General features: G+C 37.6%; 2 protein-coding genes across 3 annotated transcripts in view; both read left to right on the top strand.

Moving 5' to 3' along the window:
- Positions 1-2,557: 2,557 nt before the first annotated feature.
- The window catches only part of Itga1 (integrin, alpha 1), a 142,666-nt gene continuing 118,665 nt past the window's right edge, over positions 2,558-26,558 (top strand). The window contains exon 1 of one of the 2 annotated variants that reach the window (XM_005392727.2): positions 2,558-7,249. In XM_005392727.2, coding sequence (XP_005392784.1) covers positions 7,189-7,249 — 61 coding nt within the window. In that variant the 5' untranslated portion in view covers positions 2,558-7,188. Of the gene's footprint in view, positions 7,250-14,370; positions 18,623-26,558 lie in introns of those variants that run through there. The other variant, XM_013518440.1, reaches the window with a different exon arrangement.
- Positions 18,616-20,428, top strand: Pelo (pelota homolog (Drosophila)). Its single transcript, XM_005392726.2, has 2 exons — positions 18,616-19,529; positions 19,811-20,428. The coding sequence occupies exons 1-2, from the start codon at positions 18,804-18,806 to the stop codon at positions 20,240-20,242; spliced, it is 1,158 nt and encodes a 385-aa protein (XP_005392783.1). The 5' UTR covers positions 18,616-18,803; the 3' UTR covers positions 20,243-20,428.

Raw genomic sequence — 26,558 nt, 5'->3', positions numbered from 1 at the left:
AAACAAAGCCCCAGGAACAAATTCTGTGGGCTGCTACCTTTCTAATGCATGGTGCCCTGGGGCTCTCCCCTCAAACCAAAGTATTTCACCTTTGTGAAGAGCATGGTTCCCTGGGTCTCCCTTCTCAAAGCAAGGTACTTTACCTTTGTGATTTTGAGCCTGCAAACAGTGGGGCCATACTGGTTCCATACATAACCTCAAGGTATCTTTCCTATTGAACTGTTGTAAACTTCAACCTTTGGGTTCTTTTTAAAGCTAATCTTTTCAGCAACCAAGTTCTCTTCTGCTCTGGTTTTCAGGCATCACCTTTTCCAGTTTCCTTTTGGGTCAAACTCAAAACTTCTAAAATCATTCAGCTATGTTGTTTGCTTTTGATTTGCAATACTGAACTGGCTAAAAGCTCCTATCAGTACCCAAGCCACAGCCTGAATGGTTGGGTGCCTTGAAATTTCCTCAGCCAGATTCATTAGTCTGCCACCCTTAATTTAGTTTCCTGCTAAGTCTCCGGACACGAGCAAAATGCAGACAAATTTGCTGCCAGAGCATAACACACATGGTCTAGAGTCCAACTGCCAATGGAATTCTTCCCAATTGAAACTTCCTCAGCCTGGTCTTTTCTGGCTGCACCACTATCAACATTGCAGTCTTCTGAGCTCTGACCAGAATCTCACATCAAACTCAGCTTATAGTATTTTAGGTCTGCTACTCCCATTGGCATCTCAAAACTTTTCCAAACTCTTCCTGCAAACAAGTTCAAAGGTTTTTGAACTGCATGGTGAGGTAGTCACAGCAACAAAGCTACTCTATCTTAACTAAATAATTACTTTCCTCATTACTGAGACATAATACACAACACCCACAATTTAAGGAAGAAAAGATTTATTTTGTGGCACAATGTGTAGGTGTTTCAGTCTGTAGTCAGCTGGCTCCAAGGTAGGGAAGCATGGCAGAAGGACATGGCAGAAGGGATTTATTTGCTTATGGAAAGCAGGAAACAGAGAGAAAGAGTAAAGGTAAGAAAAGGGAAGAGATAAACCCTTGCAGGGCATGCCCCCAGTGACCTACCTCCTCTGACCAGGCTTCATCTGCAAACATCACATTTAGCTATAAACTTATGAGTAGATAATCCATCAATGAGTACCATGCTCCCATGATTCAATCACATCTCAAAAGCTCTATCTATAAGCACATGAAGCTTATGGGCCTCTAGATATAAATCATATCATGGAAATAAATAAGTATAGATTTCCTTAAAGAAGATATTACATGAAAAAATCCTGAGAAAAGTTTCACAGTTTGTTTCATGGTCACGATCTCTTTCATTTTTCTACTAAAAAAAAAAAAAAAAAATCAAGACACTTTAGGAAGCAAATTAGAGGGAAAACAAAATCAGAGTAGAATTCTCTGTTTGAATGTGTCACTCAGAGTCATGAAAGTATTCTATGCTTGTAAGAAGTCTGAAGTCTTTGGCATCCTTCCTAAGATCCTTTCAATCTAGTCTCAACTTTACTTGGTAGAACAAACTTTCTAATTACATCTGACAAGGAGAAAGAGGATATGTAAAATCAACAGGGTTTCCTGTTGGTCAAGATTTCTTAGAGGTACTGCACACCTCTTAGGTAGCTTGTAAATTTATGTGAGTTAAGTCCTAGCACTTGAACATCGCCAGGTCCTCAGAAACTTCCTGCTGCATAACAGTAATTCTGGTTCAGTCAATGAATTACATGAAGTCAGACGCTGCAGAGAATAAAAGTGAGTAATTGCTTTTAGTCTAGGAGAGATGAGGACTAATTGTAAGCTTGTTATGCATTATTTCAGAATCAAGAAACAGAGTGCCTTTCCTTTGATTTGCTTCACTTTTAAAAAAAGAAAAGGTATTTCTCCACCTGTATTTAGTGACATAGTCCTGCTAGAAGAAATAATAACCTTTTGGGCTTGAAATACTAATTAATCATGTATTTGTAACAATTGTGGAATTTCAGAACCAACATACTTTAATGTTTTATTTTATTTTATTTTTATTTTTATTTTTTTTTTGGTTTTTCTCCGGTACTGGGAACCAAACTCACGACCTTGCGCTTGCCAGGCAGGCGTTTTTGCCGCTGAGCTAAATCCCCAGCCCCACTTTAATGTTTTAGAAATTGGTCAATGGAAAGTAAATTGGCCTGTTCAAATAATCCTAGAATTGTCTAACCATATAGTGTAATACAACATCACAAGCTCATATTCACATATGGGACCCAGCAGTGCAGCTAAAATGCCTCTCCTCATCAGTGGTTATGATTCTGAGTCATAGAGTGCCACGGATTAAGTATTCCTGCCAGGGTACCTCCCTGGCACAGCCTCCCTGCTTCAGCCCTTGTGTGTCACTCATGTTGAAGGCTTCCAGTAAGTTGAATGAAATTTCCTACAGTATTAAGAAGCATATTTCACCAAGATTCTGAAGTCAAGTGCTTTTTGTTTCCTGAAGTACTAGTTGCCCAGATGTCTTTGGACAAGGTTTCTGGCACAAACTCTTTCAGGAAATAGGTCAAAAGGAACACCTATTTCATATTTTAAATGAAAACACACACACACAAGAACATTGCACAATAACAAGAAACAAATGGTGGGCTACTGATGACATTCAAGAGCTGCATCACTGCAACTTTATTTTGCTCATAGAGGAAATCATGAGTTTTTAGGTATTACAGCAGCAACTAATTTAGATGACTTAGTTTAACTTAATAGGCTTAAAAAGAAACATGTCAATGTTAGGAGTAAGGAAAAAACTACTTATTTTCTGTTTCTAGTTATAAGTAAAGAACTTAATGGACAGCAGATTTACAGTAGAATAAAAAACATGCTGTCCATTTCTGCCTCTGAAGAACATAACCCTGCAGTCAAATATACATCAGGAAATTAAAAATTATTGAGCTACTGACTTTGTTGTTCACAGGGTTAGCCCAGCATCACTGACTTGTCAGATATTCTCTTGAGTGCATAGAGTAAAATTCTAAAATCTGAATCTTCAAGGAATTGTAAAAAAAGAAGTATTTCTAGACAATTTACCACCCCTAACTCCTCAGAATGGAAGGGATGAGGAGTTGATACATACTTTGGTGTTACCCTAAAGCTTATTTGAAATCTTATGATTAACTTTTTTTAAAAAATTCACTTTTGAATTTTATTATAAAAGTCTGTTTTTTAACATGCAACAATTTTTGAGTTTTTTATTACACAGTAAACTTGGCACCATCTTCCAGGTGGGAGCACTTTATTTATGCTGTGATTTAGGATGCATTATTTTATTTTGGAAGAACCTTAGCAGATATCCCAGGGACAGAAATCACTTAGTGAAATATCTTTCTTTTGTTAAAAAAAAAAAAATCTTTAACACCTAGCAAAATGTATTGTTCATGTTACAGTGAGATCTGCTATTCTGATGTTTACCCAATTCATAGGCATATCCAGATAATTCCATAATATGAGGTAAATATCCCAAATGTGAGGATTGTAGAAAAACAATGAGTTGGTGGCAATGCTTTTAGCTAAACAAACTCCCTTTCTGATGGCCATCAAATGGTACCAGTTCCTGCAAGGCCTAGCACAGATAGGTCTGCCTATGTCTCCACTGTCCACTTACCACTGGGAGAAGAATGAGTTCTAGAAGTGGAGCACGTCCTTCAACTCAGTTATTGTGCTAAATACTTGTACCTTGCCTCATTGAACTATCATGATGATTGTCAGAGAAGGGCACTATTTTCATCCCCTTTTATTTTTCAGAAAACCAAGACTCAGAGACACTAGATAACTTTTCCCACATCACACAGATATTAAATTGTGGTTGCAGAGTTTTAATCCATACAACGTAACTCGAGAACATTATTTACTCCAGTAGTTTTGCTCAGTAGGTTAGAGTAAACCAAGAATACTTTGGTATAAAGTATATGTTTTTCTTTATAAGACTGTTTTCCAATAATCCCAACTACTGTTGCCTCATTTAATAGACTCTACTTTTCAAATTCTTAATCAGATCAGTCTTCAAATTCTTGGCTCATTTTTAATTTTCACTTATGGTTCCAAACCATAAGAGAGACCTTATCAGACCACATCTCATTTAAAATAGGAAAGGACATTGTACAAAGTATCCTCATATTATTACATACAGCTAAGTTAGGTAGAAATATTATAGGAGTCAGTGCAGCAGTAAGAACACATTACAACTGTGGCTGGAGGCACATTCACTGAAGGCCAAGCCTCAAGATAGAGATGGAATGACTAGACCTACATGCCTCCCTGAGGGATAAACAATATACTACAACTGACATTCTAAATAGGCCTCAGGTGATTGGAACTCCTGATCTATCTCTTCTAAAAAAGGTTCTTGTTCTTTCTACATACACTTGCTATGTGACTTGCTTCTCCATGGATCAATATTATCTAAGTGACTATATTTGTAATTGTATTGGTTGATCATAGCTTTGTCCCACCTTGTACTTGCCTTGTGATTTTGCTCTGTAAAACTTCCTGTGAGCAGTGAGCTGCGGTCAACTCCCTTTCCAAGTCTGCTCCTATCTCTCTCAAGCAAGAGCTGTCTCTCCCTCAATAAAATTCATTCTTTGAGTTTGGGGAACACGACATCTAACAGGTTGGGAGTTATAATACATTTTCCTATATCACTTGGAGGTCCTATATCAATATAATTATTGGTTTGTGACACTGGATAAGTTTTTATCTTCTTTAAATTTCAGCTTATTCAGTGACATGTCTTCCTATCAGGATACAGAAAGAAAATATCTTGCATGATATTGATTTGTATTTAGGTTTATTGTGGTTCAGAAATGAGCACTTATTCTAAATTTAATTTTCAAACAATAGCTATTTTTCAGTCTCTACCTTTGGGCTGATTTGACACAATGAATATCAATAACTACTGCAATAAGATTTCTAACACATATGAAAATTAATCTTAATGAAATCACTGGTATTGGCAGTTATGACCATTAAATTTGTTAAGTCCTAGAGGAAAGATGGATGTTTAAATTGAAATTACATGTTGGACCCAGAAATGACAGGAAAAATTTTCACTTTTCACAGATTTGATCATATAAGTATATTTTAACCCAACATTATTTCAACAAGATATTTTATAATTTCATTTCAATGTTCCCAATGAAATACATTACAATTTACTAGAATGATATAAATGCATATGCATATATATGTATATATATATGCACACACAGAAAATTCATGTTTGTACATATATATACACACATACACATGCACATTATTCTTTTTGAACACTAAGCAATTTTGAGCTATTTTTAGTAAATTAATTATGATTTTTAAATGCTCAACTATTAATCAGTACTTACTATTTTGCAAGACCCAATGGATTATACTCATAGAAGATATAACTGAGACCATACACAGAGAGATGAGATGTACCCAAGAAAGGCATTCTTTGGAAAGATGAAAACACTTAGTGGAAGCAAAGGAGTCCCAGCAATGTCTAATGGGCTTGAACTGTGACCCAGCAATAATATTTTTCTAGAACTCAATTGTATGATTTTGAAACTAAAACTAAGACATTATGAAACTTAAAAACAGAGTGAGACAGGATTTTGGTATATTTACTTAGTAATAAACCACTCCAAATACATAAATAAATTACCTCAAACTCATAAATGAGAAGAAGAATTCCTTGGCTAATGGGTTGTGGCGCTGAGATTTGATAGTCTGCAACCTCATAGCTCCGCCACCTTATTTTTGACCTTCATTAAGCTCTTTAACATTTATCTTCAAGTTTTAGTTGCTGCATTCCTCTAGTTAGCAATATATACAATCATCCCTGCAGGCCTCTTACCTTGCTCCTGTCCCTGGAGCTAGATGTAATAGTTTACCTGTACTGTGTTCTAGGCAAGCAACCCTCTTTGGGCAACATTCTTGTCCTACCTGTTCCTACACATTCTGGATAGGGACTCAATTAGTTGTTGAATTGATTCCTTTAAACGTTAAACCCACTCATCTGTTCCTTTCTCTGGAATTCTCAAGACCACTGAGACACAGCTGCTCATTTGTTGAAGTTAATGGGTGAAAATGGTTCTTGACTGTAGGAGGTTTGTTCAACACCAGGCAAGGGAGAGACAAGAACTCTTAGGCACATCTCTGGTTCCAGTCTAGGAAAAACAACATGAACACTATTTTATGCACATTTACTCATAAAACAATGCCGAGTTCTTTATTAGATTTGATGTTCGGTGTACAAACATCCTAATTCAGCTTAAAATAGCCCACACACATTCCATTTCTAAAACTATTTCCCTCCTTTTCCTTCCCCTCCCCATTTCCTCTTGCACGTCTTTTTTTTTTCTGTCTTATTTCTCCTTTTTCTCTTTACCATAGTTTTCCCTCTATTGAAAAAAGGAAGGTAAATAAAACTTATCTTTAACCATCCTTTAACCAGCAGTCATAAAGGAAGCGATCCTTCCACAAGCATAAGCAGAGCCCTCAGTGGGGCGTGGCGGGGACGCCCCCCCTTAGGGCCAAGGACCTTAAGGGGAAGTCCCGGAGTTTTGAGCTCTGGAAACCGGGATATCAGCTACGCTCACTTTCAGACAGCCTGGCGGGTTTGCGCAGTCGGTCCAAGCAGCAGCCCTCCTTTAAGGGATCAACAGCCCAGGCACTTCTACAGTGCCCTTCCTGTCCAGACTCTGGAAAAGCTAGGGGTGTGAGGGCGGAGCCACTGGGCTGGCAACACCCTCACCAGGGTCCAGCCCTTGCCAGTCTTTCACCACCTTAGGGATTTGGCACGGAGAGAGAGATCACCCTCTCAATGAAAAGGCAGATGTCCCTTTAAGGTTTGCCTTGCTGGCCGTGGACTTTAGCCTAAAAAAGGACCCGCGATGCTGGCTTTATTTGTCCATGTCTCGGTCAGAGCCTGGGAAGCTTGCCAGTGAGATTTTCGACTGAAAGCGCGAAGGAGCGGACGAGGAGCGGACGGCCGTTTAGGAGGTGAAAAGTGTGCTGCCGATTTAAAGGCTTTCGACCGAAAGACAAGAAATCACTCCTCTGCCGTGTCTGGGCTGTGTGGTCGGCGGGCCGAGGACGGGACGCGCAGCCCGAAGAGGTGGTCCAGAGCACGGCGGTGCTCAGTCCTGTCCGTGCCTGACACGCGCGTCCCAGGCTATTGCGGCTCCAGCCATGGCCCCCCGGCGCCCGGGCAGCCCAGAGGTCGCTGTCGCCTGCTTATGGCTTCTCATGGGTAAGGACTCCGTTTTGCTTTCAGCATTTCGGGCGTGGGGAGCCGGGAGCGAGGCACAGGGCACCCATACGCTCGGCCGGGCGGGTGGCCCGGCCAGGTGAGCAATACAGTGAGTCTCTGCTTTGGGTTTTGATAGGAATTAGTTCCGGTGTGGCTTCAGCCTCTCCAGCCCAGCAGTAGGAATGAGGCAGTGCTGAAAACTTTCTTTCACCTGGTATAACTAGATTTTCAAATTAAAGTTGTGTTCACCATGTGCACTGTATTTTAGGACTTGGCTGAATGGCTTTTCCACACCTTTTTGTGAGGGATAACGAAGGGTGACCGGTTCATAATCAAAGTTCCAACCCTCAGGCTGTTCTGGAGTGGACATTCCAGCATTTTCTTGCAGTCTAGTATTTAAGAGACTCCGCTAAATCTACCCTAATAGATTTAGAATGCAGTGCAAAATTCTTTCCTGTCCTGACACTATGCTTTTGTCAGCAACCAAGAGGACAAACATTTTGAAACTGAGAAATAGTGAACAGCACAGGCTATTTTTTAAGATGCAAAATAATATTATTTCATATAGGTGTGTTTTTTTAAAGTGGAATTTTAAAAACACAGTAAACATGTGAAATTATATCCAATTCAGAGGACTGCCTCATTCTAAGATTTTCCTAATGATTAAGCCTTGGTCAGATCTTTCTACAAGTCCCTGGGGCTTAGAAGGTAAAGTTGAAATGGTGAGGGAAGGTAAAGGAGTGGAAGCATTGGGGTGAAAGCTGTAAGTGAAAGAGAATGACCTGATTAACAGCTTCATTAATGGCTGGCTTTAGCATATCACTGAGGCTCAACTGTTTGATGTCCTCAATTGTTTGATTTTTTTACTGCTGGCATGCGTATTAATGCTTATTAGTGTTTACCCTTAAAAATAAGAGGAAGCCATCCAGTTTAATCCTGATTGAGGTGACCAAGCACTGTTAACTTTTATGAAGATTACTTAAAAGGGATTATTAGCACACAGAGGTTTTTTTCATTGTAAGGTGGTGTTAATAGTTAACGATGAGCTAATGGCTTTTCATCCAGTTTCCACTTCTCCAGAAATGCCCAGTGATACAGACAGTGGTAACTTCTAAACAGCATTACAGCCAGTGAGTAGTTTAATTTACCAGCTACTGTCACTATGCTTTACACATGCTCAATTTATGATTCAACCTCAACCCAAATTTTTGGAGATAGTCTGCGTTTTGTTGTTTTTATCATGAAAAGTCTTAATAATTCCACAACAGTTCATTTTGTAAATAAGGAGGGGAAGAGGGGTTAAAGGGAGAGGAGGGGAATGGGAGAAAAAGAAGCAGAAGCAAGATATTATGGTACAAATTCCCTACAATGAATGTTATCATTCACTATATCTAAAATGTACCAATAAAAAAATTACCTTAAAAAACCAGTCCAAATTATATCTTTTTTTCAATTTGTCAAAGAAGTAATCACAGTGCAGGAAATTATCTAATTAGTTTTGGTATCCTCTAAAAAGAAAAAGAAACTTTAAGAAGGGAGGGGATGGTTAACAAATTATAATGTTCATACACGTTAGTACAGTAAACGTTGCTGAATCTGAGGAGGGACTTATAGGAAAATAATCCAAGCTTTTTAAAAATTATATTCGATTCTTTGTGTGCTAGAGTAAATGACTGAATACTGAAATTTAGAACTGAAAAAAGTATTACTGACAGCATCAGCAAGTTCCTCATACATGCTATAAATTAGTCCCATTTCAAAATCTAACACTAAGGATCTGAAATTTGATTGGTTCCTTTTCTTTGCTGGTTTACCTTTCAGTCAGCAATATTCTGGCAGTTTTTTTCCTTATATTTGGAAACTTGTCATTAATTCATGGAATCAACACCTAGTCTGAGTTCTCATCAGTGTACCATCCATGCCTACTACCACAGAGCTTATCTTTTTAAAGATAAACTCGTTGAACCCAATCTCTAATCTACCATTCTAATGCATCATTCTCATTGTATCTAATATTTTAGTCAAAAATCTTTTGTAGTTCTTTATTGCCTCTCAAATAAATCCCAAAGTTTTCAACAGATCATGCTAATCTGGCCCTTTTTCTGATTACCACTGTATCAGTTTCCTATTGCCATTGCAACAAACTGCCATATATTTACCAGTTTAAAACAACATAAATTTACTATATTACAGCTCTGTACATCATAGGTTTTTCTACGCTAGAATCCAGGTGCTGCCTGGGCAATTTCTTCTGGAGGCTCTAGACGAGAATCAGGTTCTTTCCTTGTTCCAGCATTGAGAGGCCACCTGCTTGGCTTTCTCCACTCTCAAAGCCAGCAAGACATCTCCTTCTGTGACTCTAGTACTACTGCCTTCCTAAGGACTCTATTATTTACACTGGGGTTATTTCACCAGAATAGTCTCTCCTATCTTGAAATCTTTAATCATATCTGGCAGGTCACTTTTGCCATCTAAGTAACATATTTACAGATTACAGGGATTAGGACAGGTCATCTTTGAAAGATGAATGTTATTCTGCCTACCACATCCCATAATTTAACATCTCTACTATAGTCAATCACATTTCCTTACCCTCCTCTAAATCCTCCTGCTCATTTGTATTATGCATCTAGAAAAGAACTCCACCCTTCCTTCCTTCTACCCCCTGCCATCTAAACAAACTCTCACTAGCCTTCAAAGCTGAGTTTGTATCACAACAAACCACTACTATTCCAATAAACTTCCCACTGGGGAAGGTCTTTTATTAGATTCTTTACATGTTTATTAAATCATCTGTCAAGGAAGACACTCTCTACTATGTCCAAATAAAGTCCTTATTGATAGTTTACACAGGCCAAAGTCCCAGCATAAACTAGTGGCACATACAGAAGATTTAACTGAAAAAAGTAATAAAAAGGGAGAGTTTAGAAAGGCCTTAAGGAAACTAAGAAAAGATGGAGAGCACTTAGAACAGCAACAACGGGGAGGAAATACTTGAAGTAACAGTGGGAAGAAAAACCATGACCATTCCTAGGTCTGAGTTTGACTGTGAACTCTAAGGATGAGAGTTGGGCTATGGGACCAGAGCAGTGTGGCTACAGGGAGAAGAAAGCAGCTCATGCCAAAACTGAAGGCCAGCAAGGAATGAATAGGGAAAATAACCATATTTCCCTCTGCCTTGTAACGTCTGATCCAGCCTTGCCACTGGCCATACCCAGATGGTAGGATTCAGCCTTCCAGAGGACAAATGTCAATAATAGGGAATAACAAGCACAGATCAATGTTACAATGTACTGGGTGTAAGGCCCTATGCCAAGAACTTTGCAAGTTTTATTTCGTTTTAATCTAAAAAAATGAAGGTTTCAAACTATTATCTGTATCAGAGGTGAAGAAACCAAAGTATGAACAAATTAATATCATTTGTCCAAAGTCACATTAGTAGAGAAAAGTACTCAATTCATATCTCTGACCTCAGATTTGATAGGCTAAAATGTGCCTAAATGTGTTTGTCACCTTTTTGCTTACTGCTCTTTACATCTGTGAAACCCAAACTTAATTTTCTAAAAGACTTTGATAAGGATCTAGTTAATGATGCAAGTGTTACTTCTGTGTCATTTAGGTATGTAGTCAAATGAGATGACCTACCCTACTTTAAATATACCTCAAATAACAACAATTTCTGTTTATTAGGAAGACATTAGGAGTGATCAAAATACTGTATGCCATAAATACTTAAATTTTTAAAAAAATTTCATTAAAAGATACATTGCCCAACACTAGGGAGACTGAGGCAGGAGGATCACTGCAAGTTCCTCCAAATTTCCCTCCAAGTACTCCTCCTGGGTTCAGACACACATTTCATTCTTCTTGCTTCTTTCTGAAGCAGTTCTTAAAGTCCTCTTTTGTGAGTGTCTTTATGAGGGATGATCCAAGTTACAGAGAATGCTGGTGAATGCCATCACAGGGAAAGACAGGCCGGTAAAATATTCTGGTGTGTTCTCTCCTACCTTATTAAATGGATCTGGCACTATGTGATCTCTGGTTCTTCTGTAAAGTCACAACAACATTAAAAAGTAAACATTTTGAATTGATTCAGGATATCTATGCAGCCATAAGGGCACAACTGAGGACACTCATGCATGAGGTCTTCCAGAACTGCTTCAGGAAATGCCAAGAATGATGGAATAAGCATGTTTGGAGTGAGGGGGAATATTCTGAGGGGGATTAATGGCAATTTTTTTTACTGTAATAAATTATGTAAAGTTTGGCACTCACCGTATTTTCTAGTCTTATCACATATATCCCTGAATTACCCTGGAGTTATACGTCTTTCCTTTCTAGAAATACTTTGGCCTAGGAACAAGTATTGTCTGTGATGTTTTTTACAGGCAAGATTTCCTATTCAAAATGCAGTGAGGATCTGATGGCTGAATATGGGGTAAAAGTCACTTACCCAAAGAAATGGCCAGAGTGCTTTGTTAGGGTTATTAAAGATGGTGAAAATTTTCTTAGTCATTATGGGATCTGTCAAGGGTACAGTGCTTCACGGGATTTTGTTTTCTCTTCAGTAAAAAGGCAATGAGAGTAACAGTGAAATCTACATGCTACTTTGGTTTACAGGATGTTTACTTAGCTAGTTTGATCATGAACTCTTGGGCCACTATTAATCATTATTGATCTTACCTCTTTAGGTGGATACACCTCTACCTTCTTTGTTCTCCTACCTCCAACCCAAAACACTTCCCATTGAGACATAGAACTTCTATGTACCCCTTTAAAATAGCTGAATAGAACAGAGTAGTAACAGGGATCAATTACCACTCTTTACCTCACTGCATTTGTTGTATGAAACAGAAAGTGGTGTGACTGAATTCATGTTAAGAAGAAACTGAGATGAAAGATATTTGAATTGTTTCCACACTGCTAAATCAGAATAGATTGCCTATTCAGGGCAGTCTGTGACTGGAGAATTGTATTTGCTTTCAAAACAAGTACAGAAAAGTGTCAAAAGATGCAAATGAACTAAATATATTTCTTTCCTCAAGAATTTTTAATTTCTTTCAGCTGTTCCTCTGGCCTTAGCATAAACAATTAACCCCATTACTATGGATCCTTAAATCCTCATTGAAATTTCATTCTCAAAAGACTCCCTGGGTAGACTAGAGCCCCTTCCTCAGGGATATGTGTGCCTCTAGCAGCTTTATCTCTATAACATTCTGCATGATATTATATTTAAATATCTAGTTGTCTGTTTCCCAGCTTGCTGTATACTCTGTAAGGACAGGGTCTTCTTATTCTTAGTACCTACAGATACTGTAATAGGCACTTTTTATTGAATGAATGATGAAACAGACTACAGTCAGACTTATAAAATGCTTAAGAGGTCAAATTGTCCCTTTTAATTATATCGTTACAAATATTTACCCATATTTGTAGCTAACTGAATACAAGTCACCACTGATTGAAAAAATGCACCAGTAAAAACCATACTGTCAATCTAATATATAATTGTTAGTTACATTCTAGTTTCAGGGATGTTGTAACATGGGAAAACGTGTCTGAAAATTACAGTGAATAATATACAGTATACTTACATGACAGTTCTCTACCATATTTATTTATACACTCAAAAACTACATTTTAAGGTCTCAAAGAGGCTAAAATATACTGCTTCTAGACATAAAGATATGGATACTGTTCCTCTTCTTAGTTCTCTTCTGGAGCCAAGTCTGTACCTGATTCAGGGACTAATTGCTCCTCTGGCACCAGAAGCCTCACCATTTCCCCATTTCCTCTAAATATCTACCTTTAGAAGGAAGCTTCAGGAAAAAGGTGATAATAAGGTAATCAAAGAACTTTCTGATCGCACAGGATATGTGACTGTAGCTTTGGCAAACTCTTAACTTTCTGTCATGGTGGTGAGAACAAGGGCTGTGTATATATGAAAGAGTCTAATCTTTTTAATCTAATCATTTCTCTGACTTAAAGAGAAAATTTAAGTCTAGCTAAGTTTTAAAGGGAAACTAGAATGTACACACTGGTTGGTATTAGGAATTCATTTGATGTCCAACCTGTATAAAATTGTTTTATCTAAACAATGGATCTCTATAAATAAGACAAGTAAAAAAATCTGGTTGAATAGCAAAATCATTGTAATCTAACTTCAACAAGAGTGGAGACGTGTTTTTTGTATAAAATAGATATCTATGGAAATGTAAATTCTTCAATAGTGCACCTAAATCATATTAGAACCTCAAAGATAGTTATACATTTTTACTATAAACCATAATATTGTGCTATAAATTAAATATATTTTCCAAATATCTCATTAACTTGACTTTTAATATGCCATATTGAAGCCTGAGTACATGTATATTTACCAGTCCTTAAAAATATTTATATTGTAAGTTTTATTATAATATGTTTGGCAAAATGTTCCTATATGGTACAGGATACAACAAATACAAACATACACCAAGTTTTGTTTTGTGAATATGATTTTGCTTATTTAGTAGAAGCGTTTTTATTGTTTTTATAATTGCAAGTAAGTGCTGTTACCCACAGGAAATTTAGATAGTGAGTACAAAAAATTGATTAAAAACCAAAAAGCTTTCCCTTTTACTTTTTATCCCTTCCCTATATCAGCTGAATAATCCTTCCAATCATTCACTGGGCTTTGCTTGTAAAGGTCAAATGGGAGCCTTTGTACAATCTTAGCTTTGCATATTTTCTCTAAAAAACTGATTGCATTTATCACTGGACATTCATCATCTAAACTGTAGCTCTTTATATATTCTGTAAAGATCATTTTCCAAATCATGTATAGTGAAACTAATTGCCATTATAAATTATTCTAACATATATCAAGACATTTTTCTTAGTAAAATGCTTTTAAAGTCACCATTTTCTCATCCAAACATGGATAGTTCAAAAATTGAAGCAAGTTTATAAAAACTTACTTAAGAGTAATTTTCTTTTTAAATATTTAATATAAGAACAATGTGATTTCTTAATTTTAGTATGCTAGTGATAATAAGTTAAAATTTCTAAATTAGTATATGTGCTGCCGAAGTGAGCACTAAAATTTCTAAATTAAAAGAGAACAAATGACCACTAATTTTTTCATATACATATGATTATGTACCACTTACACTAGGTTCTAGGAACACAAAGAGAAATGAAAGGTAGTCTCTGCTTTTAGAGTCTCAAGGTATGCAATAAATATACACAGAAGCAACACTGGAAGGGGCTCTGAAGTGGTTTAAAAAGAGAGCTGAAAAGATCACATTTATGCTTCTGGAAAATGAAACATGGATATATATATATATCCACATCTTACACAGACCCTACTATTTAAGAGATACTACTAAGCACACGGTATTCCAACAAGATATTCATTTCTCAGGAGCCTGTAATATTTGCTACTGTTGCACAAATCATTTCTGCCATATTGTTTTATAGGAAGTAGTGTAATGCAGTTCACCAGTGAGATATATGAACCTGTTCATACAGTAGGGCTAACCTAAAGTTTGGAAAAGAGGTGTTAAATAAATTCACCTAACAGAATGTCCATTAGTCAACCCTAGCAAACCAGTTATCTTTCCAAGTAATTGTGATCATGTTAAAGTGAGCCCTCACTTCTTGCTTTGGTCTATTTAGATTTAGAAATTCACATGTTTATGCAGCTCTTTAATTTACAAAGTATCAGAATCTCATTAGAACCTCATAAGGATGGTCAAATTAGAGGATCAGGACAAATACATAATGTATTTACAGTATAGGTAAAAATAATTTAGGTTTACAGCAGTTGAAGGACGTACGTAAAGTTTATGGAATACTGTTTCCGGATAGATTAACTTAGATGTATAAACATCAAACTTGGAATCAGTCTTGTACCATTAAAATGAACGTCAGAATCAAAGTCAAAAGATAGGATGTAACAATGAAAACAGATGAGTAAGATTATAGGTGTTATTTAAATTTTTCTAAAGGTTGCAGCATAATTTTTACAATTACACTGATTTTAATTATGGAATTTCCTCAATTTTCATATAAAAGAAATTGAATTTCAAAGAGACTGAATGCTGCCAAAAGTTACAGTAAAAACAACTGAAGGGTAAGAACTACAATCCTCTTGACTTCTAGCCCAATTTGCACTGGAAATGTCTCAAAAATAACAAATTAAAAACATTTGAAGGTAACAAGACTGAGGTTTTTTTGTTCTGGAGGCATTAAAATAGATAAAATCTTATAGGAAAACAGACATAATTAAAACTACCCTATATACAGGACTGTTTTCAAAGACCCAATAAATAATTACAAAATTATAATTTAAAACAACAGAGCCAACCCATGTCTTTTTCTTGTAATTTTACTTATTTTGTAAAAGTGAAAATAAGTTTATAACCAGTTTTTAAGCTAATTATATTTGATAACAATATCACTAGCTCAAGAAGTGTCTGTGATAATGTTAATATAGTTAACACATTTTACATCTCACGCCCCCTACTTTACTATTCACGTATGAGTACCTACCTTATACAAGAAATTTTGCAGGAGACTGGAGGAATACAAGAATTCATCCAGAGTTCAGTAAAAGAGACACTATGTTTACTCAAATTGATATGATGCATGGCTTTCATTTCAGATAACATTTAAGTTGCCCTTATGGATGAACAGAATATATGGAATCAAAGAAGAAAAGAAGTAACAATTTAAATATATTATGAGCTGATGTAGCAAAGGAGAAATTCCCTAGGATGCATACATAACAAAGATTACTCTCACAGTATAATGTAGAGTACCCTGAGGGTTTGAGTGGGCTATCAAGATTTTAAGACCATAGAATGGATGCTTGAGTGTCAGGAATTTGTGACTTAAATTAATGAGGAACTGGAACCCAAAATAACTCAGAATAAAAGTGTAATACTAGGTCTAGAAGTACTAAGCCATAACATAAAGTCTGGGAGAAAGCATCAGATCATTTAACAATAAGCTCAAGTTACAAAAGGAAGACAAGCTCTAAAGTGTTGCAGATGTTTTGGATCAAACAGTAATTCTGTGAAAAATGTATGTTCAATCACTGAAGCACACTGATATTTAGAGACACCTCCAAAAGGTTTGCCCTACAATAACAAAAAACAAAATTGGAAGTTAATATGAGTTTTTATACAGGTTTCAAATGTAGAAATGAACATATGCACATTTTTCTAAAATAAAGTTAGATGATTCTTAAAGATGGTGTAGGCAGGGCAGGAGGAAAACTGTGGATGGAAAGAGCGTCATAATAATTTGAAGAGGTACAGAAATCAGGGAAGGGACGAGTGCTTTTCAGATCTCCTAGACTCAAAGCTAAGCTTTGTTTTTTTACCCAGTAAAAGTGACAGCTGAGGGAAGTGGCCATAAATAACAGTACATAATTGCATTTGCAGAGCTGATTACAAGCATTTATAAAACAGCATAGTGGTAGTGCAGAGAATATGCAGTTAGGCAGGCCTGAATTTGAATGCTAGTTATGTGATCTTGAACACATTTCTTAACTTCTCCAATATTCCTTTTAGTCTATAAAATTAGGATAACAAATATTTACTTTAAAGGGTAGGATCAGAAAGAGAATAGGACAAGTGTTTACTGAATATTCAATAAGTGGTAATTCTTTAATAAAAACCTTTTATTAATATCCTATTGTGTGCCTACCACTTTGATTCTGTGTTTTTTAAATCCTTGGTAGACTCTGGAGATGAATTTTCTTCAGAAAGTTATCAAGGAACATTTCAAAGCTCCTAGCTGAAAAGTCTTGCTTCTCTTCCCCCGCCACACACATACACATGTATACTTCTACTCTACTAGTTAAGAATTCAAAGTTAACAAGATCCTTTTAAAATAATACCATATGCGTTGGAGAGGCCTGACACCTTCATACTTCAGTGTGATCCTTTCCAGCTTTGAAAAGCTTCTAAATTCTCGTGGAATTGGAGAAAGAAGCAGTATAAGTTAACTTAGAACATTTGGTATGATAAAAGATAAAGAGTAAGAGAGATAGAAAGACGATCGAAAAAAAGAGGGCAGGAAGGCCAAACAATAAATGGCAGTTCTAATGTGACAGAGAGACTTGGAAGGGTCCTTGTCCCTGACAATTTCTGAGGAAGATAACTGACACTTGAATTAAAATTACCAAACCTGTGCCAGAGTCAAATTCCTCCCTTTTATTCCTGCCTCACAAACAAGCTCAGGCTGGTGAACTTCACTTTAAAAATCTAGACGCAAAACATAGGAAAGATAATGAGATGTGTGCAGGGCTCCTCTATTTACATTCCATCTAAATTTCCAAGAAAAAAAAAAAATCTTTTTCTCTTCCCTCCTTTCTGGCCTTTTAAGGACGCAATCGCAGTTCTCCACCCCTACTCTGCAATAAAAAATGTCGTTCAAGAATATTTTTTAAAATCGCTTCTGCAGCCATTCTTTCGGGGTCAGTCATAATTAGATCAATTCACCTCCGCTTCCCATATCCTCAGCTTTTACCCCACCTCTGGCACTGAAGCCAAATGCCAAACTATCCCCACCCCCAACATGTCACAGGTTACTGAGCTGAGGAAAGCTGAGCTTGCCAAATTTGGATTCTGGGATTCCCAGGACTTCAGGTCAGGCCACTGGGAGGTCCACCCAGGGGTAAATTCCACACATAGTTTCCTTCTCTGGGATCAGTGCTTTAACATCTGGGTTAACTGGATTCTGCAGAAACAGTAACTCAGCGCAGAAAACAGCTGGACCCTTTGCTCAGAGCCCCAGATCGAACGTGACTAACTGTTCTTAGAAGCCGCTTCCGAAAATATAAACTGCAATAGGTCTGTCGCGTCTGAGTGAGGATGAGGAATGAGCCAGAGCGAGCACACTTGGAACACCAGGCCACATCTGCGCTTCTGAGAGCGCCCTTTACTTTTAAGTAAGTTGTGAAATTGGACTTACGCCGAGAGCCGCAGTACAGAGTGGCAAACACACCACACCTAGCTAAAAATAGTATTTTCACTCACTCCTTCATTCTTCACAAACAAGAGTGGAAGAGAAAACTTCGGAACCCCAAGTTCACCGTTAGAAAGAGGCTTTCGTCAAAAACCCTGGCAGCACCTCAGCATTTACTCCCGCGGAGCTCCTCCTCCTTTCGTACGCTTGCGCGCGCAAACGGAGGCCCCGCCCTCCGTCGGGACGTAAGCGTGCGCGGGAGACGTGCCGCGCCGCGCATGCGCGCTCCTTGCGGCCCCTACTCGCTCGGTGTTGGTGGTTGGAACTCCTGAAAGGTCCGAGTTCCCAGCGGCGCCCCGCACGCAGGTCGGTTTGGCGCGCTGCGCCGGGAGACTGAGAAAAGAAGGGGCAAGAGTAAGTGCTCCCCTCGATTGTGTGAGTCAGTTCTAGAATATTTCCTTCCCCCCAGGCACGCGTCCATACTTCCCGGGCCCGCCCCCTTCCAGGCCGAGATTGCCTTTCCCCTGCCCTGCACCTTTCCGGTCGGGAACCATCTCCGTACCTTTTGCTCGCCAGTGGAGCCCCTGGTAAGGCCATGAGGCTTGTGAGGAAGGACATTGAGAAGGACAACGCGGGCCAGGTGACTCTGGTCCCCGAGGAGCCTGAGGACATGTGGCACACCTACAATCTAGTGCAGGTGGGCGACAGCCTGCGCGCCTCCACCATCCGCAAGGTGCAGACCGAGTCCTCCACGGGCAGCGTGGGAAGCAACCGGGTCCGCACCACCCTCACCCTCTGCGTGGAGGCCATCGACTTTGACTCGCAAGCCTGCCAGCTGAGGGTGAAGGGGACTAACATCCAGGAGAACGAGTATGTCAAGATGGGGGCGTACCACACCATAGAGCTGGAGCCCAACCGCCAGTTCACCCTGGCAAAGAAGCAGTGGGACAGTGTGGTTCTGGAGCGCATCGAGCAAGCCTGCGACCCAGCCTGGAGTGCTGATGTGGCGGCCGTGGTCATGCAGGAAGGCCTCGCCCATATCTGCTTAGTCACTCCCAGCATGACCCTCACCCGGGCCAAGGTGGAGGTGAACATCCCGAGGAAGCGGAAAGGCAACTGCTCCCAGCATGACCGAGCCTTAGAGCGGTTCTACGAGCAGGTGGTCCAAGCCATCCAACGCCACATCAACTTCGATGTTGTAAAGTGCGTGCTGGTGGCCAGCCCAGGGTTTGTGCGGGAGCAGTTCTGCGACTACATGTTTCAGCAAGCGGTGAAGACGGACAACAAAGTTCTCCTGGAAAATCGGTCCAAGTTCCTTCAGGTAAAAAGAGTGTTTGCTCAGAGATAGTTAAGAGTAGTTAGAGCGCTTGCTGCAAACTGCGCCTTACGTTTTAAAATTGGGAAAAATCAGAGAAGAAACTTAGGTGGAATTGTAAATGAGATAATGACATGAAAATTGTACACATGTAGCACTTTTATATGGTAAACTGGCGAAGTCGTTAAATATGTAAAGTCTTATTAAGGCTTTTGGCTTTAAGTTATTGTGGGCTGGTGAATGGATGCTCTCAGAGATTCTTTTGTCTTTTATAATTGTGATTCTAGGTCCATGCCTCCTCTGGACACAAGTACTCCCTGAAAGAGGCCCTTTGTGACCCTTCTGTAGCTAGCCGTCTTTCAGACACTAAAGCTGCTGGGGAAGTAAAAGCCTTAGATGACTTCTATAAAATGTTACAACATGAACCCGACCGGGCTTTCTATGGACTCAAGCAGGTGGAGAAGGCCAATGAAGCCATGGCAGTTGACACATTGCTCATCAGTGATGAGCTCTTCAGGCACCAGGATGTAGCCACGCGCAGTCGGTATGTGAGGCTGGTGGACAGTGTGAAAGAGAACGCAGGCACAGTTAGGATATTCTCTAGTCTTCATGTGTCTGGGGAACAGCTCAGCCAATTGACTGGAGTAGCTGCCATTCTCCGCTTCCCTGTCCCTGAACTTTCTGACCAAGAGGATGATTCTAGCTCTGAAGAGGATTAGTAATTGAAACTTGAGACAACTCGTGCCTGACTTCCTCACTGTGACATTTTCTTGGCATACTGTGACAAGCTCCAAGAGTGGCATTTTTTGATCATGCTGGGATTTTTCATGTGTTGGGTAACACTTGGTGTTTCATGGTTTGCAGAACATGTATTCAATCTAAACAATAAACTAAAAGGAAATAATTCCCATGTACTTCTCTCTTTACTAATTAGATTAATTTTTATTTGTAGTACTTAGAAAAATTTTGTGTATCTAATAAAAATACTTATGCTTGGGTTAGGTCATAAAATCCCCTATTGTATGCTTTGAGGTAGTGTTCCTATGAAAAATTTTTTGTTTCATTATCCTAAATTTACATTATTTACATACAGTGTTCTTCCATTTCATGTAATTATGCCTTTTCTCCTCACCTCCCTCACACACTCCCAATTAGTTTTTTAGATTTTAATGTATTTGTTATTTTAAATGATAGTTAATAAATTTGAAGATAAGTTAGTGTTTCTCTTAAAATATTTGTAAACGAAACATGTTAAAAATATTCTTAGTACTTTCTTGTTGCTCATATTAAACATACTTGCTTTGGAGAACCACTTAATTATTTTGAGATTGTAGAGCTTTGATTTACTAGAGATTCTCAAGATAATCTCTTTGAGGCCTCTCTTTAAAATGAGAGTATGTGGTTTGCTTTATATGTGACTAATCAGTGGTAAAACTGGAAGCAGTCTCCAATCTGAATTTCCAGTTCTTTGCACTGAAACATTGCCATACTGTTTATTTAAAATGTATTTATCTTGGCTTGTTCAAGTAATATTTAATTTTGTTTTATATTTGTATGTGGGGTTAGTCTGTGCTTTCACATTCTTTCTGGACCATTTTAGGTGTGAAAAAACATTTTCAAAAAAATCAAGTAAGTTACTACATAACAGTTATACGCCAGTACTCTTTACTATAATTTTTATTTCTGCAAATACTACAGGGTTTAAAATACTTTTTATGAAGTTGTTTGTTTGTTTGTTTTGGTCGTTTGAGACAGGGTCTTTTCGTAAAACTCAGGATGTATCCCCAGCTAGCCTCAAATTTGCCGTGATCCTCCTGGCTCAGCCTCCCTTGTGCTGGGATTACAGGCGTGCACCATCACACTAGCTCATTAACAGTATTTTTGTTTTTCATTTCTAAGAGTTGTGAAGGGAGCTTTGGCAGTGGAATTGCATCTTGACTTTTTACAAACCTCAGCTTATCAAATAATTAGGAAAGGTCTAAAGTGACATTAATTTGTAACTGTTGAATCAGTGATGCCTACCTCAAGTAGGGATATTAAGTAAACTCTTGCTTGTATATTAAGTGTAGTCCTTCTTCATGGTATGGCAGGTTTGGGATTATTTTTGATAAACTTCCTAAGTAGTCTGAATCTTTCTGATGTTGGAGACTAGCACTTTAAAATCATATATTTATGCTTTTATATATCTACCTCCTAAAAATAATTCAGATTGCCATTTCACTATAATTCCATGAATATAAACCCCTAAATATATTAAAGGTATTTCACTAAATAATTTAGGAATATAGAAAGGAAGCCAATAAGATTATTAAAGTTAAAATCTGATAATTTGTAGTAAGTGGTCATGTCTGAATTTCGTTTTTAGCATCCACTGTCACAATCTGCACAGTACCTAGGTGAACTAGAACTAGATCTAGTGCATTTTAGGCCAGAGCTTCTTAAATTTAACTGCCTATTAGCTTTGCTTTGGGAGTTCTTAAACAGCACCTAAACTAACTAAGTGGTGCTTTGTGTTTGTTTGCTTTGTTTTTTAACAGATACATAGGTGACTCCAATAGACATCAAGGCTATAAAAACTACTGATTGAAGTCTTTCTGTTCGAAATTGGTTCCATTGTCCAGCACCATCCTTGGGAATTAGCAGGGCCCGGGGCACTACTGAGTGAGAACCTGCTTGTACCAACATCTCCATGATTGCTGTGCATAATAAAATGTGATACAAACACGGGCAGTATCTTATTTTTCCATGGCTAGGACATTTGCCTGGGGTCATCAGCCATAGGGAAAAATAAATTCAAAGAGTTAACTAGTCATACCTAACCATCTATTAAACCTCCAATAAAAAGCTTATTTTTATGGATTTTAAGCGTATTTTAAAAATTTTTATTCTTGTTTTTAAAAAGCCTTTATATCATTATCAAGAGTGCACTTATTAGTTCATAAGGAGAAATAGCAAAATAATAAGAAAAGGAAATGAATTCTAGTAATTTTTTTATTTTAAAAAGTGAACCATAAATCTGGATATCATATATAGTAGTCTCATTCCAACTGCTGTGCCTTAACATTAAGGATTGTATGTGTGATGGATCATTATCAATAATACCTTAACCTTCTCAAATCTATTGTAAATTTCCATTTCCCATCAGATGCTTTATATAAAGATATGCTACCGTCTCAATAAATGAGAAGCATGCAAATCATTTTACTTTGCTGTGGAGATGGTACATCTCAAATTACATTTTGCTATTCATGGTCTCCCATTTATATGTTAAATATCTTGCTAATTTTATGACTGGATTTCACTTTCATTGTTCCTTCAATTAACAAGTTGAATCTTTCTCCTCTGAGATGTCAGATAGTTTTTTCTAGAGTTAATTTTCCTTTGTTTCTTTTTTTTTGTTTGTTTGTTTTTTTGTTTTTCTCCGGTACCGGGAACCGAACTCACGACCTCGCGCTTGCCAGGCAGGCGCTTTTGCCGCTGAGCTAAATCCCCAGCCCCTTTGTCTCTTAATTTGTCACAAATTTTACTTTCTTTTTTTATTCCTCATGACTAAATCAACTTTAAAGTATCCTTAATAGTGACCCATAAGGACTGCGATTCATGTATTCTGGAATTGAAATTCTTACTAAAAAACAAATGTAGAATTCAAAGAGTATACTTATAAGCCCTACATAATAAAAATCTCTTAGTTGGGAAAGGATTATTGTGTTTTTACATCATGAATTTCCATGGAAATAAGTCTAGCTGTTTATGTTTTGTGTCAGAGTATGTTGAATTACATATTATGTATGATGGTTCTGAGAGTTTGAGAAAAGAACCTTTTGCCTGAGATGTAGCTTAGATATTGAGTGTCCGTATTATATCTGTCATTATGAGGGATAATTTCATCCATTTAGGGGAGATAACTACTTTGAACTGTTTAGTATGTTGCATTTAAGAAATACAGACATGAAAACAAATCACTGTTACAGGTAATTTGTAAAAAATAAGAGCACAATATTGAATGGGGTCACATTTAGGAGGAACTTTATATAGTAAGAGCCAGTAAGTTTATCTGAAAATGTGAAAAGTGTGGAGAAATTAGATGCAAAGACTGGAAGGGCAGGTGAACAAATCATTTAAAATGCTCTATAGGATAAGGAGTTTGGATTTAACTAGAATGAGTAACATTTGCATCAGTTAAGCAGGGGAATGGCATAATGGTGGTGCAGTCATGTAATCACCACACTCCAGAAGCTGAGGCAGGAAGATTGCTGCAAGTTTGAGGACAGACTGGGCACTACATAGTGAGACCCTGTCTCAGAAAGACAAAAACAATATCTATATCTATATCTATATATGTATACCATTTTACAAATATAGTTTGGTCACATCAAGGATGGATTAAAAGAGGCAGGAAGATTACTTAAAATGTATATCACAAAAGTGAGAGAAAAAATGACAGCCTGAACAAAGGCAGTACCATTCTTGGAATATGAAATGATTTGAGCTGCAGAATTTTGGTCAAAGTTATTGAAAATAAATTCTAAAGGTAAATTTCAGATTTTTGTCTTGAGTGGTAGGAGGTAATGCTGCAATTCACATCAAAATACAGGAGGAGAAGCTGGTATGAAAGAAAAACAAGTTCTGCGGAACATCTGGAATGTTTCTTGACCATCTTTGTATACACTTTCTTACTCCATTCAGGTTTTTGCTTAGATACCACCTTTTCTTTTCCGTCTTCCTAGATCAGCCATTTAAAAAATATAACTTTAAAAATATATGTTACAGAGTCATGATTAGATTTATGGAAATTCGTTTTTGAAGGGTTTCTCAATGGGCAATAATTAGCAAGCTGTATTTCATTTGAGCTATTGGATGCTTGGCTTTGTGCTTTCTATCCTAACATGGCACCTTTGGTTCCCCTCTGGAGCCACTCTTCACCTGCAGAACCACAAGTGTTACAGTTTTGTTGTAAATTTTACAAAATTTTATTTTCTTTTTAAGGTGTGAAAATACTTGCTTTTTAGGCTGGGCGTGGTGGCACAAGCCTGTAATCCCAGCACTGGGGAGGCTGAGGCTTGAGGATCATTGCAAGTTCAAGACCAGCCTGGGCTACGGAGTGGGCTCAAGGCCAGCCTGAGCTGCATATCGAGACCCTGTCTCAAAAAAGACTAAATAAATAAATAAATAAAATACTTACTTTTAAACTTTTATTTTGATCAACCTACAATTTTGTTGATATATTTTTCAGTGAATATCTCAGTAATGAAGAACAAAAAGTGAACCATTAGAACATTAAAAAAAAGAAGCATTATTATAACTTAGGATAAAATGTGGGGATTTGGTTTACCAGTCTTTAAATTTCCTTTTCATTTTCTCTTAAAATTGCCCACATTAAAACTCCATTCTTTAGAGTGCTAGTTTAATGAAAATGCCTGTTTTCTGTAGTGTCAGAATATTAGAGGACTTACTTTGATTTGGGTAACATATTTGGTCTGAAATACCAAATACTAGGCAGCAAATACAAGAGAAAAATGTCTTGGCAGTCAGAGTGCCTAGCTCTGCCCAGTGTTGACACCACTAGCCCATCCCACTAATGGACAACCTGTTACAACAATAGTAACTGTGTGCCTGGGAGCCAAGTCCTGTGGTGAGGGCTTTAAAATGCTTGATTTAATTCTTCCAAGAACCTTGTGAGAAAAAATTTATCATTACTATTTTCAGCTGAGATTACTAAAATTAAAAGAAATTAAGTAATTTGTCCAAAATCATCGAGCAACAGAATGCCAGTTCCATTTCACAGTTTTCTATTTGAAATAGGTCAAACATGTATCTAGAGATAAAGAAAAAAATTTGATAACTGTATAACCAGGCAAAATTTAGTCATTTGTATGATCTTATTTACCACTATTTATTTATCTCTCCTGAAAAATCAGGTACTAACTCCTGTAATACTCTGTATAACACACAGTTCAGTATTAAAAAATATAGAGAAGATGCTTATTAAAGCAAGTCCTACAAGCTTTTACCCATCTATTTTTATGCCTAGTTTTAACAAGATTTTTGTTTTAATTTTAATTTAATTTTTTATTTTAAAGAGAATAAAAATAAAACAATTTCAAAACAGGTTAGTAGGAGAGTTACAATATATTCTTGTCTTCATAATAGTTGCTCAGAGTACAAGATACAGGCATAATATCTTGCTCAAATAATATTAGCACAAACCTTTTTCAATGAACTAAGAGAACCTAGCAGTATAACTATCTTAACTATCTTGTGTTCAAATACATTTTTCCTTTTTCCCCTTCTTGCTTTCTCGTTTCCCCCATCATAGTTTGTCTTTTCTCTCTTTCTTTTGTGTTTTTTTTTTTTTGTCTTTTTGAGGCTGGGTCTCACTATGCAGTTCAGGCTGGCCTTGAGCTCACTTTGTAGCCCAGGCTGGCCTTGAACTTGCAACAGTCCTCCTGCCTAAGCCTCCGGAGTGCTGGGATTGCAGGCCTGCGCCACCACGCCTGGCATTGTCTTCTTTTAAACAGTTTCTTCCCAATTTACAATATCTATTATACATTTTGGATCTTACTTAGTTGTTCTGTTTCTCACACTAGTGAGACAGTACAGTGTTTACACCTATGGGTCTGATTTATTTCAATTACGAGTATGGTCTGGAGTTACATCCATTTACCTGTGATTTGTATGCTATTCAACCAACATTTATTTACTAAGCACTTTGATACTCTTGGGTATGAAAGATAAATTAAGAAACTTTTTCATCAGTCAGCAAATTAGACACTGGGGAAAGATGACCACATGTGGCCAAGCCGATAGAGAAGTAATAGCTGTCCAGAGTGATAGCTATTGCTCAGGTGGATCCTGAAGCACCATCAGAAGAAAAAAAGCATAGGATTTACTGTCTTTCTGTAGGGGCTGTGGATATTATTGTGACATAATAACTGATTTCTATCGAGGAAGAGATTAAATTAGATTTAGCATGTTCTGTAAAAAGAAATGCAATGTCTTTCAAAATTATATTCACCTAGAATTATAATTATTGGT

Source organism: Chinchilla lanigera, unplaced genomic scaffold (assembly GCF_000276665.1).
Source record: "Chinchilla lanigera isolate Chin_1 unplaced genomic scaffold, ChiLan1.0 scaffold00045, whole genome shotgun sequence".
NCBI classification, from domain to species: domain Eukaryota; kingdom Metazoa; phylum Chordata; class Mammalia; order Rodentia; family Chinchillidae; genus Chinchilla; species Chinchilla lanigera.
Note: the sequence above shows the minus strand (reverse complement) of the source record. Positions and strands in the feature narration are given on the sequence as shown.

Excerpts from the sequence above, each read along its gene's own strand:
- Pelo (XM_005392726.2), top strand. The coding sequence starts at position 18,804 with ATGAGGCTTGTGAGGAAGGACATTGAGAAGGACAACGCGGGCCAGGTG. Across the intron at positions 19,530-19,810 it reads ATCGGTCCAAGTTCCTTCAG|GTCCATGCCTCCTCTGGACA; the intron begins GTAAAAAGAGTG and ends TTGTGATTCTAG.